The sequence below is a fragment of the Diabrotica undecimpunctata genome, chromosome 1, assembly GCF_040954645.1.
Source record: "Diabrotica undecimpunctata isolate CICGRU chromosome 1, icDiaUnde3, whole genome shotgun sequence".
NCBI classification, from domain to species: domain Eukaryota; kingdom Metazoa; phylum Arthropoda; class Insecta; order Coleoptera; family Chrysomelidae; genus Diabrotica; species Diabrotica undecimpunctata.
In genome coordinates this window covers 34,342,336-34,360,747 of record NC_092803.1, presented here as the reverse complement: position 1 = coordinate 34,360,747, position 18,412 = coordinate 34,342,336, and the positions used below count along the sequence as shown (strand labels likewise).

Genomic DNA, 18,412 nt, shown 5'->3' with positions numbered 1-18,412 from the left:
GTGGTCTTCATCCGTGACCCTGGACAAGGGACCCTAAGCAGGTACTAGTTTCCCGGGTCAGGAAACTCCTGGAATCTGCGGAGGGCAGGGACTGATTTACTTTCCCTGGTAGGACTGTCCAAAATAGTTCCTACCCGCTACCGCTATTATATTATATATAATATCGGGTACCGTAAATATCTATTACGTTATTTTAAATAAATCTACATATTATACAATACATAGTATACAATAATATTCATGTTATTGTGATGTGTCGTCAGAGACCGTCAACACGCTGTAACACGTCTTAACGTGTGTTTTCAATATACATCGTGGTCAGATTTTCGCCAGAGTGTAACAGCGTGTTAATACATCAAGACGAGGTTATACTCGCCAGGTCGCGAGTTTGTTTATATATATTTATTAAGTATATTTTTTCGTTTAAATATGGAGGAACAACTAGTAGAAGAAGTACGAAAGTATGATTTTTTATACAACTTACAAAGTAAGGACTACCGGGATCAAAGAAAGCTACAAGAGGGTTGGGAGGAAATTGTTGTAAACAAAAACTGTAAGTATTGATTCTAATTCTTTTACTTTATTAATATATTATTCGGTATACATCTAGGGATTCTCTTTATAAATCCATCCTTTTACAGACTGAAAACATTATTATTAGGTACCTAACTGTCCTACTTTTTCTCAACACATCAAACATCTGCCTCCGCGAATAATATCTCTCTACCATGGACACATTTCATTGCCTGCATTAGGAACAAAAAAGTTCTTCTCGAACACCAAAAGCGTCCAATGTTTAGTTTCTTCGGATACAATCAATAGGCTTTAATGAGTGGATCGAATTTATATCAACAGGTTCCACAGATGCAGACGATGTAATTCTCAAGTAGTTATGAAGGCAGCATGCTGTTAGTATAATTTTATTATCAACTTCTGTTCTCCATCGCGCTGTTAGAATGCCAAAGGCATTTTCTATAATGCGACGTGCTCTCGAAAGCCGGTAATTGAAAATTTTTTCTGCTTCGCCAGTTAAGTGGTTTCTACTGAATGGTCGCATCATATAGCGTTTCAGAGGAAATGCTTCATCACTAGCCAAAACATACGGACAAAGAGTTCCTGTTTGTGTAAGTGGCTTATCTTTAGGAATATCAAATCTGTTGCCTCCAAACCATTGGTCTAATAGCAATCTTTCAAAAATGCCTCCATCACTATTTCTACTATAATTACCGACATCAAAGCATATAAATTTTTAGTTCGCATCGACTAACGCAACAAGAACTATGGAGTGAGTGCCTTTATAGTTAAAATAAGCACTCCCTGCGTTACTTGGACATTGTATTTGAACATGTTTACCGTCTAAAGCACCGATACAATGTGGAAAGTGCCACTTTTTTCAAACTCAATGGCTATTTGTGTCCAATCATTTTTGTCAGGTTGGGGCATGTATATAGATTGAAGTGTTTTCCATATGGCCTCACAACAATTCTTCACACTGTACTAAACCCAATGCGAAACTCAAAACCCAGTGATTTGTAAGAAGTTCCTGTTGCCAAATGTCTAAAAAAACAAACCAAAAAAAAAATCATTATTCTATATATTATAAAATAGAGATATTTTTGTTGTGTGTGAAGAAATTCCATTAAACAGAAATCTCGAAGCTATAGCTGAGCTGTAGTTGTAGCTGCAGAAGAACAAAATCTTATAAACTTAATAAATCAGGTTGCTAATCCGAAATTCATTATGGGAGATCGAAATAGACACAATTCTAACTGGGATTCCTTTAAATCTAGAGATACTGAAAAAAATATTGAAAATTATCGTAAACACATTAAATAACATTGAAATAATAAATGATGGTAACAGCACACACTTAAACTTATCGACTTTCGGGTTATTTTCTTCTATAATAGATCTTACTTCGTACGCTAAATCTCAAATGAAATCACAATTTTGGTAGGTAGAAAAATATTTATATGGGAGTTATCACTTGAAACCTACACCAGTTAAACCTGGCGTTAACCTAATTTTTTAAGATAATTGTAACAGTTTTTCCCACTCAACTTTTGTTTATACATTTACGTGACATGGTTGTAGTGTATGTATTTCTTTGTATACACTTAGGTGCAAACAATTCGATCTATGATATATTTCTCCTTTATTGCGAGTCTTAAAACTTGGGTCTTATTACATATATGGCATATATAAATTTAGAGGAACTCTGGTACAAGTATCAGAGTGTCAGTATTAATTTCTATATATTATTTTTATATTTTTATTGCATTTCTTATAAACAATCGGAATTTATGTTTATTTCAACAATTTAAGTTCGGTAAGCGCCAAGAAATTATTATTTATCGTCCTAATTTTAACAACCAGACCAATTTATTAAAACGTTTTGAGTTCAGAATTTTTAATTGTATTAAAATGGCATTAACACCAACGGACCCTGCAAGAGCCGTTGATTTGATGGTCGTAGTTAATATTATGATACCCAGGCGCTAGCTGTAAGTCATTGTGCTGTGCAAAGCGTTATTCAACGATTTAATCAAAATAGAAACTAAACTAGAAGGCCAGGATCAGACCGTAGCAGTGCAATATCCTCATGCGATGATCGATTTTTGGGTTTCTTCGTGTTTAAGAAATAGATATATAACTTCAACTGAGCTGGCAAATCGCATGAACGAAATCCGAAATGTGGATGTAAGTAGGCAGAGATTTCGTCGACAACTTCATGAAGCGAATTTATTATCCAGAACCTATGTCCACAACTATCCGTATACCACCGCAGAGCTTGATTTGCTTTTGCAAGGAACATGAAAATTTGAATTACGCAGATTGGAGTAATCTTTTCTTTCTGGACGAGTCCAAGTTTTGCTTGATGTTACCATACTGTCGCTAAAGAATCTGAAGAAGACATAGACAACGATTTGCCCAATGCAATATTGTCGACATTATAACCTATCAAGGATGCTTGGTTACGGTTTGGAAAGATATAAGTTTCGATATCTGTACTGACTTAGCTCTTTTGGATGGTGGTTCTATGACGGATTCTATCCTGTTGTGGCAAAGCAAGGTATATAACAACCATATTAGATGAGCATGTGGTACCTTTTGCATCATTTATAGAAACTAATTTTATTTTTATGGACGATAACGCGCATCCCCACCGTGTTAGAATCAGACTGGGAAAACGAATTTAAGTTTAGCTACCCGACCCAAATAACTTGTCTGAACTTGCGGCTCTTCAGACAATATGAAATGAATTAAACCAACTTTATGTTCAACATTTAATTACCACAATGCCAATACGTATGCAGTATTAATTACAAATGACCTAAATATTATTTTATTATAACTGTTTTTTATTAACAAATCTACTTTTCATTTTTTCAATTTTTGAAATAATGACATATGTTTTTATAAACAATTAATGTTTTCAAATAAATTGTGATTCTTATCTTCATTTCTCAGCCTACAATATCTAAACGGATTTATACGATGAGACTAAGAGATAAAACTAATAAATTAAGTTTAATAAATGTGCATGCTCCTTTACAGAATAAAGACCAGAATGTAAAACATGAATTCTATAGTTATATTTAATTTATATGTGATCAAATTCCAAAATATGATATTAAAATTGTAATAAGTGTAATTTAAATGCCAAGGTGGGGAATAAACAGATGTAGCGAAACACTCTGGGAGACAAAAACAAACAAAGAAACATGGATCACTCCGGTAGATGGTAGAACATGAAACCAAATCGACCACGTCCTAGTGGAAAGCAAGCATGCGAAATTAATACCAGATGTTAGGAATTATAAAGGGGTAGATTACAGCGGATTTCGATCACATACTAATGATCACGAAATTAAGAGAAACTATCCCAAAGGTCAGAGACAGAGAATATCGTATAAAAATATAAGATGGATAAACTAAGGAACAAGAGGAAGGGAAGAGATATAGAAGGGTCAAATGCCACAAGAAAAGCCTTAACAAATAAAACGGGAAAAGACTAAAATATATGGATAAACCAAGTGATGAAAATAGAAATGAATATAAAGTAGATATAAAACACACGCAAAAAACTTGTAGGAGAAAAAAAGAGGAGCATATCGATTAAAAACTTTAAGAGATTGAAGAACATAACATTAATAAAAATGTGAGAAACTTCTACCAGAAGGAGAAAAGGAGCAGGGACCAAGGCACAAGAAAAAGGAATTACTACAAGAGTAAAGAATGGTAACTAATAGGAGATCAGAAGGGGACGTTTGAACCCTTGGAACTATTTGTAGTGAAAGGAAAGGTCGAAGACCAAGAGGAAGATCTCTAACACCCCGGCCAGACCAAATAAATACTCTGGGGGGGGGGGGGGGATCCCTACAGAAAGCCATCCATATGGAACAGGATCGAAGCTAATAGAGGCAGCAAGATAATCATATTTTGAGTATCACCACGCCCTGAAAAGTGCTCAAGGAATAAGGAGAAGGAGGGGAAGATAGATAGATGGCAAGAGCATTTCAGAAGACTGCATCTTTTTTCTTAATGAAGAACATGATGGAAATGATAAGGAGCAATTGCAAATTGTAGGGGAAGTCGAGGACAAGGCGGAAACATGGAGACTCTCACCTTGAAATAAATAGGAGAAATCATATATAGCATGAAAAACAATAAAAGTGCAAGCAGCAATGGTATTCTTGCAGAACTAAGCAAGCATGGGAGAGAAGTACTTATAACGCGGATATGTAGCCTGACGAAACTGACGAAAATCTGGGAGCGAGAGAAAGTACCGGAAGTATGGAGAGAGGCAATGGTATGTCCCATTCATAAGAAGGGAGATAAACCATTGTGCGAAAACTACAAGGGTATCACTCTTCTGAACGTAACATATGAAGCCACTCGCCAGAGTCAAAAGAAATAGACTGAAAAGCCACTTAAACAAGCAGGTTGGTGAATATCAGGGAGGATTTAAAAAGGGCAGATCCACCATAGATCAAATATTTGAGTAAAACGATTCAGAGCAGAACGTAGGAGCAGCAGTTAAAGGTAAACCTCCTCTTTATAGATTTCAAACAAGCTTACGATTCTGTGATAAGAAGGCGTGTGTACCATGCCCTTAGAGTACTTGGAATTGCAGAAAAGATGATCAGACTAGTAAAAATGACCTTAATGAAGACCGACAATAGAGTAAGCCTTAGATAGAGGAAGCCTAACACAAAAATTTGAAGTAAGAAGGGGACTAAAGCAGGGAAATCCGCTGTCCACAATACTCTTCAATTTCTTCTTCTTCTTCTTCTCCCTCTCTTTTCTTCAAAGTCGAGTCCTTAACATCGCCTTCTTCTTCCTCTTTATAAGCAATTCTGCTTGTTCACTGGCGGAAAAATACCTCTACGAAAGGTGGTCATTCCATATTTTGCGCGGTCGTCCGATACTTCTTTTGCCGATTGGTGATTTATTTCTTGCTATTTTGACGACACGGGTCTCCTCCATTCTGCTAATGTGGTTGTTACATTTTTTTTCTATTTTGTGTCCATTCATTTATACACTGTACGTTACATTTTCTTCTGATGTCTTCACTTCTCCTTCGATCTCTCAGCGTATTTCCTGTAATTCTTCTCATTACTCTCATCTCTGCCGTTTCTAGTAGCCTTTGCGTTGTGGCTGTGCCGGGTCTTGTTTCTAAGGCATATGTCATTATTGGTCTTACACTTGCTTTATAAATTATTGACTTCATCTCAGTTTTAATGTGTCTGTTTCGCCATATAGTGTCGTTAAGGCATCCTGCCAGTCTATTTGCTTTTTGTATTTGATCTCTCTATACATTTCTCCATAGCTGGATAGTGTAATTCCCAGGTATTTTATTTCCATTATTTGTTCAATACTGATGCCATCAATTTCTATTTTACATCTGGTTGGTTCTTTGCTGACTACTGTTGTTTTAGTTTTTTTAAGAGAAGATTGTCATATTAAATACTTTTGCCCTTATGTTAAATCTATGGTCCAGTCTTTGCAGACTATCTTCATCTTGGGCTATCAATATAGCGTCGTCTGCGTAACAGAGTATTTTTATTTCTTTGTTTTCTATTCTGTACTTTCTTCCTTTGTTAACGCTTTCGATAATTGTATCCATGATTAAATTGAAGAGCATGGGGCTTAGTAAATCCCCTTGTCTTATTCCGCTACCCATTTCTATAGGTTCTGTAAGTTGTTCATCTATTATGACTTCCATTTTGTTGCTTTGGTAGATGTTATTGATAGTTTTTATAATATTTAGGGGAACTTCTCTATTGTACAGAATATGGACTACATCTTTGAGTCTTACTCTTTCAAACGCTTTCTTTAGGTCAATCAGACACAGAAATGCTCGTCTATTATACTCTAGTGATTTCCAGGCTTATCGTTCAATTTCTTGCTGGAAATAAAATATGAACAACATGTATGATTTATGGCAACAGAAGCCAGATCCTGGCCATTGTGGACGATGTATTGTTAATTGTAAGAACTAAAGGGAAACTGTTGAGGATTTATAAACTCTTTGAAGCAATGACTAAACAATACAAACTAATTATCAATAAGCAAAAAACAATGTATATAGCAATGGGACAGACCACATATCAAGACACATAACTGAACACTACTACAAACAACGAAAGTAAAGAGTATTGCTTCAATAAGTTGACGTAGTTTGAGTATCTAGGAGAAAACTTAACAAGTAAAGAGGAAAAAAGCAGATTTAGAGAAAAAGGAAGACAGTCGGAGCTCTACCGTCTAAACTATTAAGTGCAAAAAACATCTCCAGAAACAATAACCCAACTCACGGTTCTGTATGAAAGCGAAACATAAATCATGAATAAAAATCAAGAAACTATGCTGAAGATCTGGGAACGGAGTGTTTTAAGAAAGATACTCGGGGAATAAAAAACTATGAAGATGTTAGGACGAGACGAATAAATGCAGAGATTGGAGAGCTGTATGGGGAAACAAGAAATTAGCCACATCATCAAGACAAAGAGACTTAGATGGTTATGTCATCTTGCGAGAATAGCAGATGGAACGAGGGAGAAAGACTCGCTACGTACCCAATCTATAAATGACGTCTTTAAAAGCGTGTCATCTTATCTATTAAATATCTTCTTCTCATGGCAAATTCATGGCAATCCAAATGGCAATTGTAGTTTTGGAAACTGCTGCGCGAAAGGTTTCTACGGATGAGCGGTCGAACCATCTCCTCAGGTCTTTCAGCCACGAGTTCTGGCGTCTTCCTACTGATCTTTTGCCCTGTACTTTTTCTTCCAGTATAACTTGAAGTAATTCGTATCTTTCGTCTCTCAACACATGACCCAAGTATTGCATTTTCCTTTCTTTGATTATTCTTAGTAATTCTTTTTGTTTACACATGCGACGAAGTACCTCAACATTAGTAACTCTTTGTACCCATGGAATTCTCAATATTCGTCTTTATATATACATCTCAAAGGCATCTATTCTTTTTTCTATTTCAGAGTCCATTGTCCAACTTTCACAGCCATACAGTAAGACAGAAAAAACGTAACATCTGATCATTCGGATTCTAAGCTGCAGGCTAAGGTCTGATCTTGTAAAAAATGTTTTCATGCTCATGAATGCTTTCCTTGGTTGTTCGATTCTTGATAGGATTTCTTGTTTTGGATTACACTGACTATTGATATTTGCTCCCAAATATTGTATGGAATTTACCTATTCTATTATTTGACCCTTGGCATACACATGTACGTTTATTGGTGTCTTTGAAAATACTAAAGTTTTAGTTTTGGAAACGTTTAGATGTAAACCGAACATTTCGCTGTTGTGAACTACCGCATTTATTAAATTTTGTAGTTCTTGTGAGTTGCTTGCTATTAAGACGGTATCGTCAGCATATCTGATGTTGTCTATGCTGATTCCGGTAATCTTAATTCCTCCTTGGAACTCGTCTAATGCTTCTCTGAATATAGACTCCAAATTAAACAGCAGCGGTGATAAGACGCAACCCTGTCTCACTTCTCGTCGGATTTGTATATCTTCGGATGTTGTGTGTTCTATTTCAATTGTTGCCGTTTGGTGCCAGTATAGTTCTGAGATAATTCGCAAGTCTTGTTAGTCAACTTCAGTTGTTCTCAGAAAAAATATGCGTGGATCTAATTTTTTGTACCTCGGTGTATTTTCTATAACGCTTTTAAATATTTTCCGGTTTATTATTTCACGCACTGTTCGTCAGCATAAACTTACAAAATAAAACACGGCTGCTCATATTTAAATACAAACAATTATATAAACAATTAATAAATAATTGGTTCAATATTTTACAGCTTGCGATTATTGTCAGCAATAATTATTTTAATATTTCATGTATTTATATAGATTCGTAATTTATTTCAAAGGGGATTAAATAATATGAACAGTGTTACCTCATTACGTTCGGTAACAAGCAAGGGAGAAAACAAAAATAATAGCAATTAATTTTAATACCATGATTCACAAAAGGTTGGATGACGAAATATTTGATCCTATTATATAAAGTGGGAATTTGGACATAATTATAAATTATGTTATGTTAAAAATCGTAGATTATGCTGTGTTTATAATTTAGGTTCTGTTCGCTATTGCCACGTTGTCAAAAACCCCATTCATGAATATCAACTGTTATGATTATACCTTATACATAAAGGTTTCTCTCGCTGCTTGGGTTACTTGATTATTTCATCCATTTATATTTATGAAAAGTGGACTAAGACCTACGCATTATTTCACTTCGTCTTTGGTAGAGCAAAGTTTCTAATTTTATGTTTACGTTTATTTGGAATAAGTCCACTGATTTATAATAAAAATTACATTCAATTACACTACTACTACTACTACTTGTCGGTTTATAACGTTCTCCGCCGTTTTCCGACTTCCTATCGCCACTTAGACCGGTTGTTCCATAGATCTTCTTCTATGGCCCTCTCTCTCAGTTCTTTATTTATTCCTTCGCTACAACTTTTTCTCGGTCTACCTTGTTTTCTCTTTCCTTCTGGTTGACACTTTAGTATTTCTTTTGGCATTCGTTGTTCGTCCATTCTTTGTATGTATCTGAACCAGATAGGTTGTTTTGTTGTTAGGTCATCTGTGATTATTCGTTTGATTCCCATTATTTCTCTAATGCGTTCGTTGGTAATCCTTTCTCTTCTAGATCTTCCTGCGACTCTTCTCCAAAAATTCATTTACGTCGCTTTCAGCGTTGACAGTGTTCTTTCTTTCAGTGGCCATACCTCACAGCTGTATAAAGTACATTCAATTACACCAAACTGCTAATTGACATTTTGATTTAGTATAAATATAACCAATATAAAATATGTATTTACGTTCTCAAACGAATATAGGTGGCAGCACTTGTTTTCAAAGATGACGGACGAAATAGGGATATCGTTTTTTGACATTGTAAATTTGATAGGGAATTTTAGAAGACCCCTAGTTGTGGAATATTATCATGTAGTGGGAAAACCTCAGTGATACAAGCATTGTGCCTTCAAACGGGCAATTTGAGAGGAGCACCCCACCAAATACAAGTGAAGATTGAAGTGATTGATAATATTAAAAATGTTGTTTGTAATGCAAGGCTAAAAATTCAGGCAAATGCAAATTGCATTCAATTTTTATCAAATAGCCTTATCTAATATTACAGAATCCTCATTTGTTGTCAATTTGTCCAATAATCTTGATTGAATAAAAATTTCTTTGTCTGAGATACGGCCACTATAAACAGGATTTACAAATTTATTTAAACCAGATAGTGACTATTCCAATCATAACTTTCATGTGTGGTCCCCTTTGTAGTAAGAATAAGTCATTACACGACACTTGAGACACTTGCTTTTTTGCAAAAGTAAATCTGTGCAGTCCAAAACAATTCTTGGTTTAGGGAATTTCTTAAAATTAACAGGTATCCTATTTTGAATCTCTTTTTTTGTTGGCCAGGGAATTGCAGGTTTTAATACTTCAGAAAGAACTTCCACCATTATCTGGAAATAATTTTTACATATGTTTGCCGAGACACGAAATATAACAGAAAGGCTGTTATACGTTGTTATAGCTGAAGCAATAATGGTTTAGTATTTTTGTTTTCTAACAATCTAGCAGCTTCATAAATTTTTTCCAGCAAATTTAGAGTATATATTCCAGTATATGCATTTAAATCGCGATTTGTTTGTATCAAATCATACAAAGTAACTTTTTTGCTTTCACTTAATACAGATGGGGTCACTTTGTCTTCAACGCAAAAATTTGATCATTGAAAATTGGCAAAATGTGCTATTTTCAGATGAAACCAGAATTTGTGCAAAATCAGATGACCGACGAATTCGTTTACTTAGAGGGCGAGAAAGACAAGCAAGAACAGAAACTGCCAGATCTGTTCACATATATAAAGAAGAAAGTGTCATGTTTCAGGAGGAAATTGTGACCGGTGAAAAAACTTTTTAAATTTTATAAAAATTAATGGGAAAATCCCAGTAGTTGGCTGTATACCATCGTTTAAAAAAATATACAGAAGTTAAAACACTTCACAATTGTGTTTAGGCATATAAAAACATATAGTTAAAACTTTTAAAAGTGTCGTCAAAATTTATACAGTAGCATAACGTTTTCGATCTAATCAGATCATCCTCAGTGCCTTATGTAGTTGGAGCTAACAATGAATTTGTGGCTACGACATCCATATATGGGTTTAAATCTTTCCAAAATTAAATTATATGGTGACTCTAGGTTGATGATATTGGATAAAATTTAATACTTGAGGAGCTACATGTCTCCCTGCTCGGTTTTTAACACGTGGTTCTTGTCAAGAAGTAAAACATACAATCGGCTGTATAAAAAAAATCAAAATAAATCTAAATAAGATAAACGAGAGTCAGATAAATGCACTTTTATTACCTATTTTATAATAATTACACACAATTAGATCTCAAACCATTTAATTATACTTCCTCTATTTTCACAAACAACAATGAAAACTGTAAATGATATTGACTCACCCATTCAGTAGCATTTCCCCTCTGTTTTTGATCCAATAATTGACTGTGTTGGGATAGGCCTCCACGTAACACTCGAGCTGTACGTCTGTAGACACTGGAGCCCCGAGTAGCTGGTTAGGCACTTTTATTACGGGGGCAACTAAAACAAAAACGAAACATTACTTACAATAAAACTGAATGTTGAGCTTTTTGAAACTTTACTTAAATCAATAATACATATTTTTGTTAGTTTTTCTTTGATATTTTCTTGAATTTTGTAAGATTATTGATGTACTTTTAGATAAGCTGATTATGTGTATGGATTTATATTTTCATTAAAGGATGAAGTAGCAAAAACCTTTGTTTTGTTCTGTAATTTTTTCACCGATAACCCTCCCATAAGTATCCTTGCGAACTTCATTTTTTCAGTTATATATGCGGTTTGTCAAAAAATATGAATTGTGGATATTGTTAATTTTCATATAAAATTTATATCTTTTGACAACCCGCTTATACGACTGAATTTTAATGAACAGGACTGAAAATTAATATCGGATAATTAGTTTTGTAATTAGTAATTGATAATTCTAGGTTTTAGATCATTTAGAAACTTTTATTCACAAAATTAAAAATAAAAAAGAACTCAAAACCATAGAAGAAAGAAGTATGGAACACAGTTTAGGGGCTAGGGCGTTCCTCGTAAGGGACGCGCAATTGCAGCCTCGCCTGAACGCTGCGAAAGTAGGCTAGGGAGAGGTTTGCAACTCTCAACGTCGGAAGTATGACAGGCAAAGGAAGATAGTTCGCCGATTTGAAAGGGAATAAATCGATAGATCTTGGATATGGATGCAAGTTAATGTATAGTAGTGCGAACAGTGTTATGCCAAAAATGGAGTGAGTATTGTTTTAAACAACGAGTGGAAGGAACATCTTATGAGGATAACCAGAAGTCATAAACTGAATACAGGTAATACCACCGTGAACATTATATGTGATTACGCCCCACAGGTAGGGTATGAAGAACAGGAAAAGGAAGAATTTTGGAATCGTCTTTAATTACGAGATATTCGAGATTCCTTTAGTGTTTTATTAAAGGTGATTTGAATAGATATATTGGTAGAGAAATAGCAGAAATAGTGTGATTGAAATACGTTCTTTATGAAGATCACTATGTTACCTATACGAACGGCCATAGTGGATACGGAGGTAAAGGTGAGGCGAAAAGGAAAGCAGTAGGATACCAGAAAGTAAAGTGGTGGAAGTTAAAGGATAAGCATTTGGTAAGAGTTTTGTAGAGTTTTGGAAAAGTTTAAGAAAAAATATACGGTAAATGACTGGTACACAGTTATTTTACGAATAAGAGAAGAAGTGCTAAGAAAAACATTTGGTAAAGGGCTTCCTAGGGACAAAGAAACTTGGTGGTGAAACGATAAAGTGCAACAGATGATTAGGGAGAAGAAAGAGACTAGAAAGAGGTATGATAGGTCAAACAGAGAGGAAAAGGAAGAAAAAAGCAAAGCGCGCTCTAGCTACTGCTAAGAAAAGATCGTCGTCGAAGGAGGGTATGAAAAAGTTATACAGCGTTGCTAAAGCAATAGACAAGTTATCAAATGACTTGACTCATGTGCGGCAGATTAAGAGTGCAGATGGAAGAGCGTTAAGAACTGATGATGAAATAAAGCAAATATGGTATGAATACTTTAGAAAGTTTCTAAATAAAGAGCACCAGAAGGGAGACAGAGGATGCGGTATCCCAAATAGAAAAGTATTACCGGGGATAGCGGGAGATGACGCTGTCGAGACTTTAAGTAGGATGAAAAATGGTAGGAAATTAGGACCTGATAGAATATCTGTAGATGTTTGGAAGGCTCTAGAATAGAAAGGGGTTGATTGTGGCAAATGATGAGTAGGACATATAAAGAAGAAAGGATGCCTACGCATGAAGAGGGAGTGTGATTGTATAATTATATAAAAATAAAGGGGGAATTCAAGACTGCAAGAAATATACAGGTGACACACAATGAACATTTTGGAGAGAACTGTACAGCGAAGGCTAATGAGAGACACATCGATAGGAGAACAACGGTTATGCCAGGAAGGAGGAAAACCGATGCCTTGTTTGCTTTGAGGCAGTTGATAGAGAAGTACGGCGAGAAGAAAAGATACCTACATTTGGTATTTATAGATCTTAAGACGGCGTGCTACACAGTTACTAGACAAGAGCTATGGAGGCGTATAAGGGAGAAGTAAGTTCCTGAGAAGTACGTAAGACGCGTGAAGATTATGTAGGAAGGAGCGTACACCAAAGTAAGGACATGTCGGATTAACTGAAAGTTTTCCAGTGAAGGTTGGTTTGCATTAAGGCTCTTCACTAAGTCTCTACCTGTTTAATCTTGTTATGGACGTACTGACAGAGAAGAAAAGGTAGGGGGCTCCTTGATCAATACTTAGTATTGATATAGTACGCGTTGGTAGAGAAGAGCAAATACATGTCAGAGTAAAAGTTAGAGGGTTGGAGAAGGTATATTGAAGAGAGAGGACTTAAGGTTAGAAGGTCGAAAACAGAGTGTATGTAGTTGGAAGGAAGGGGAATGATTGGTAACATAGAATTGCTTGACAAAATATTTGGATAAGTAGAAGAATTTAAATACGTTGGCTCCTATATAATGCAAAATGTGACTCTAGATCGAGAAATTGCCCACATGATACAGGATAGTTAGTTTAACTAGAAGCTAATGAGCGGGGTATCCTCTGATCGAAAAATCGAGGAAGCGGTGAGAGAAAAGATATACAAGAGTGCGATGAGACCTGCGTTAGTGTATTGCGGTAAAGTGTGACCTGTAAAGAAGATTTAGGAAAAGAAGATGGAGGAAGCCGAAATAATAATGTTACGGTAAATGTCAAGTAAGATTGGGGACAGGATTAGGAACGACATGATTACGGAAAGAGCTGGGGTTACTACATTTTTAAAAAAGGTTTAAGAACAAAGACTACAATGGTTTGGTCATGTCAGACGTAGAAATAAAAACTTTGTGGGACAAAGGATAGAGCTGTTAGAAGTTGACGGTAGAGATATATGCTTTGTAAACTTTGAAAGTGATCGCAGATAAATATATGACCAATGTAATGTAATTTTCAAATTGACACTCTTGGTCTTTTTTATGTCTGGGAGTAATCAGATTATTTTCCTATTCCACTGAAGTGTACCTGGTTTGCCATGTCTTGGGATATATTTCCACAAGCCATTCTCTTCCACATTTCCCCACTATATTATTTCTGGTTCTTTTTGATTAGCACTACAGACTTTTCTGTTTCAATTGTTTTTAAAGTATCTTATATCTCATATATGTTTATTTGTTCAGATTTTTCGTCCCTTATTTCTTCATCCCTTCTTTCTTCATTTATTGTGTTTGTTAAGTGTAGTATATTTTCATAAAGTTATAAGACTTATATTATATATATATATATATATATATATATATATATATATATATATATATATATATATATATATATATATATTTTCTTTTATTTGTAGGATGTCTTCCTGTAGACTTAGATGTAGAATGACACTCATTTGTACCCATATTCAGAAGCTTAGCAGGGTTTTTTTGTAGGACTAATTAAAAAAAAACTATGAAATGGATTGTTACTGCATATGTTTAAAAATTAAAACATTGTTACACCGCAAAACACATAATATGGCGCTACAATATTATTTCTGAAATTTTGAAGGTTAGCTGGTTTTACCCTTGGTTTCTTCATATAGTAAAACCACCGTATTAGAACAAATTGGAACAAAATCAGAGGTTGGTTCGTTAAACCATGTGTTCACAAACAGGTTAGGTTATAATAATTTGTAACATACTTAATTGAGTATCGGTTCGAACGTCTAACCAGGCTGAGACTATTTTCTCTTGAGTTTTTTGTTAAAAATTAGAACTAAAAAAGAAGATAATGTTCCGTAAAGGACTATCGAAAGACAAACTTCGCAGAATTGCTGAGGAGAGTGACTTTAGTGATATCAGTATGTCTGACAGTACGTTTTATGATTCCGATGTCGATCCAGTGTACAATTAAAATGTTACTGATGGTTCTTCAGACTAATGCAGTAGTGAATATGAGTCCCGTAGAAAAAAAGCTTGAATTTGCAAACAAATACGAAGTTGCAAAGAATTTACTGCAGGTCCTAGTTCTAACCAAAAGAAGCCTGATATAAGAAGGATAGGTAAGTTATTTAGGAATGCACAATTTCTGTTTGTAGTTTTCTTTTTTTTCTTTATAGAAAAAGCTGAATCTGCAAACGTTAGCCTGGAAGCCCTTATTGACGATGTTGTATCAAGACATAAAATAACATGGAGCGATGTGCCAAATTCAGATGATCTCAATAAGTTTGAACTATTCTTTACTCCAGGAATAAATCAGAAAGAAATTGTAAAACTTACAGACCACAAACCAATAGATTTCTACTTACTGTTTATCGACCGTCAAGTGCAAGATTTGTTGGTTACTGAAACTAATAAATACGCCGAACAAACAATAATCGCTGGTATTGTAAATGAATCAATAACGAAAAATTAGCTTATGAGTAACTGAAGACCAATTGACAGAGAAGAATTGCTTCGATTTTTGGTTCTCATTATTTGGATGGGGTAAGACAGAAAACCCGAACACGATTATTGGATTAACAATTTACTTTACAAGAATGAAGTTTCTAAAATGTGTAAAATAAGTAGAAGTTGATTTGAAATAATATTACACTTTTTAGTGTAATAATATGAAATAATATAACGAAAGAGAATTGTTATGTATTGACAAAACTGTGGTGCCATTTCGTGGTAGACTTAGTTTTTTGCAATACATTCTTGGAAAAAGACACAAATATGGAGTCAAATTGTTTAAACTTTGCGTCGCAGATGGATATACGTACGCTGTAAAAGTGTACGGTAGAAAAGAGATGCAACCATCTGAAAACTCGTTAGCATCCAGAGTGGTGATGGAACTTATGCAACCGCTTCTAGATACAGGAAGAACTTTATATACTGATAATTTTTATACGAGTGTTGACTTGGCCCATGATTTAAATAATAGGAAAACCCATTTAGTCAGAACATTACGTGCCAATAGGAAACATAATCCAAAAGCGGTAGTCGATGCAAAATTAAAAAGAAGTGACATGAAATATCTACAGAGTAATACAAAAGTTGTTATCGGAAAATGGAAAGATAAACGGGACGTTTTGTTTTTAACGACCAAGGATATTTCTTTGATGATAGATGTGTAAACAAAACGTGGACCTGTTCCCAAACCATCGACCATTGTTGACTATAATTCTGCAAAATCTTTTATCGATGTGTCGGATCAAAAGGCTGCATATAATGCCCTGTTAGACGAAGTATAAAGTGGTATCGTAAATTGGCTGTGGAATTACTAATAAATACCGCAATTGTGAACTCATTAGTTCTCTACAAATTTGTTACCGGCAAACATCTCTCAATTACTGAGTTTCGTGAACAGATTGTTCAAAGTTTTTTAATGCCCCAAACAACTTCTGAAAACACTTTAACAACTCTGCATACGTTGGACGAGAAAGAGAAAAGGGAAAGGTATTCAGTATGTTATAAGAACTTTTCGAACCGTGAAGGAAGAACATCAGTGATGAAGAATGCCAAAAGGGTGTACACTTTTTGTCCGGCATGTGCCGTTACTACCGCATATATGTGTGTTAAATATTTTGTGAATATTCATACATTGTCATGTTTTTTGAAGAAATAAATTGTTTATTGTATTTTTCAACTTAAAATATCTTAGGAAGAAGGTATTTGATTATCTTCCTGGTGTGAGCCAATATGGCACACATGGTCCATATTAAAACAAATTACAAAAATAATTATAAATAGACCGTGTGTACCGTGTTAGTACATGCTGTTTTTTACTTAAAAAAATGTATTTTTCTTTTATTTTAGCATAGAAATAAATAGTTATACACATTCTTATTTCAAAATTATTAAAAAAATGTTCCGGTCTGACAGAAAACTTATATCATGATGGTCCGGGGCTTAACGTGTTAAAATGCCACAAGAAAGTAGCTTCATAATAATACTGAAAAAACTAAGTGAAAAAAAAACATGAATGATTTATAGTTATAAATTCTAATGATACATCAAGGAATGATGATGAATAATATCTCTTTGATTCTCAATAGTTTGCGACTCTTCGAAGAAAAAAATTTCCTCGATATTATTAGTATTGCACACTTTTTACTTGAAACGATTAAAACTACTCAAGATAAATCTATTTTAACTCTTTTCAGAATTACCTTAAATTACTAATATTCATCAACATTTTTTTCTATTTTTTTAACCTAATTTGATGGATAAAGCGTCTGATGTCAAAACTGAATCAAGGTATAACTAATATCCTAAATGCTAATAGCGCGAAGTTGGGATTCTAAATGAAAAACTGCAGCTTTTCCGCCTTTTAATAAGCACATTTTAAATTTGAATAACTAAACTTTTCGCTAATGAATAAAATATGGGATGGTGGCGCAACGAAAAGAAAATGTTCGCTGTTTGTTAATTTAAATAAGATAATTGTAGATATTGTACTTTTATTTAATAAACAATATTAAGGCAAACATGATAATGTAGTTATTACAATGGTATTCTTTGGTTTTTTTTATTTGTTTTTATTTAATTGTATATCTTTGTTTATGAATCTATTTTTTAAAAACATATGTCTACAATTTTCCTAAATTCTAAAGTTAGCTATATAGTATTTTTTTCCAGATTAGTCCCACAATGTAAAAGATGCTAGGCTTACGGACATACGTGGAAATACTGTAAAAAGGAGCCAAGATCTGTAATATGTATTGGTAAACATCTTACCAAAGATTGCCAAAAACCACCGGAAGATAAACCAAAATGTGTTCATTGTAGAGAAAACCATCCTGCAAACTACCGTAGATGTTATGTAGCTAAAAAATTATAAACAATGAGAAACCAGAAAACACACAAAGACAATGTTATAACAGCGCCTCATAGGGTTATTGAAAGCAAAAAACTAAAAACGTAAGTGGTGATCAAAAATAGAAGTTACAATGTAACAAAGAATTCAAGGAGACATGCACCATCGCAACAAGAAAACGAAACTGATATTACATTAAAAATGATATTAGAAAAGCTCAGCAAGATTGATGAAAAAATAACTCAAATAAATATCGGAGTTACCCGACTAGAGCATAGCGCTAAAGGAGCTATTCCGAAAATCAGAAATGGCTAACGACCCTCAAATAATGGCGTTAAATGCAAATAGACTGTTACACCATCAGATCGAGCTGCAAGCAGTACTATACATTGAGAAAATTGATCTGTGTCTCGTTTCTGATACACATTTCACTAAAA

General features: G+C 34.4%; 1 protein-coding gene across 1 annotated transcript in view; it reads right to left on the bottom strand.

Annotated features, from left to right (window-relative positions):
- The window catches only part of LOC140437699 (protein amalgam-like), an 889,271-nt gene that overhangs the window by 71,837 nt on the left and 799,022 nt on the right, over window positions 1–18,412 (bottom strand). Inside the window, exon 7 of the mRNA XM_072527401.1 lies at window positions 11,031–11,169. Within this exon, the coding sequence (XP_072383502.1) occupies window positions 11,031–11,169 (139 nt within the window). The remainder of the gene's footprint in view (window positions 1–11,030; window positions 11,170–18,412) is intronic.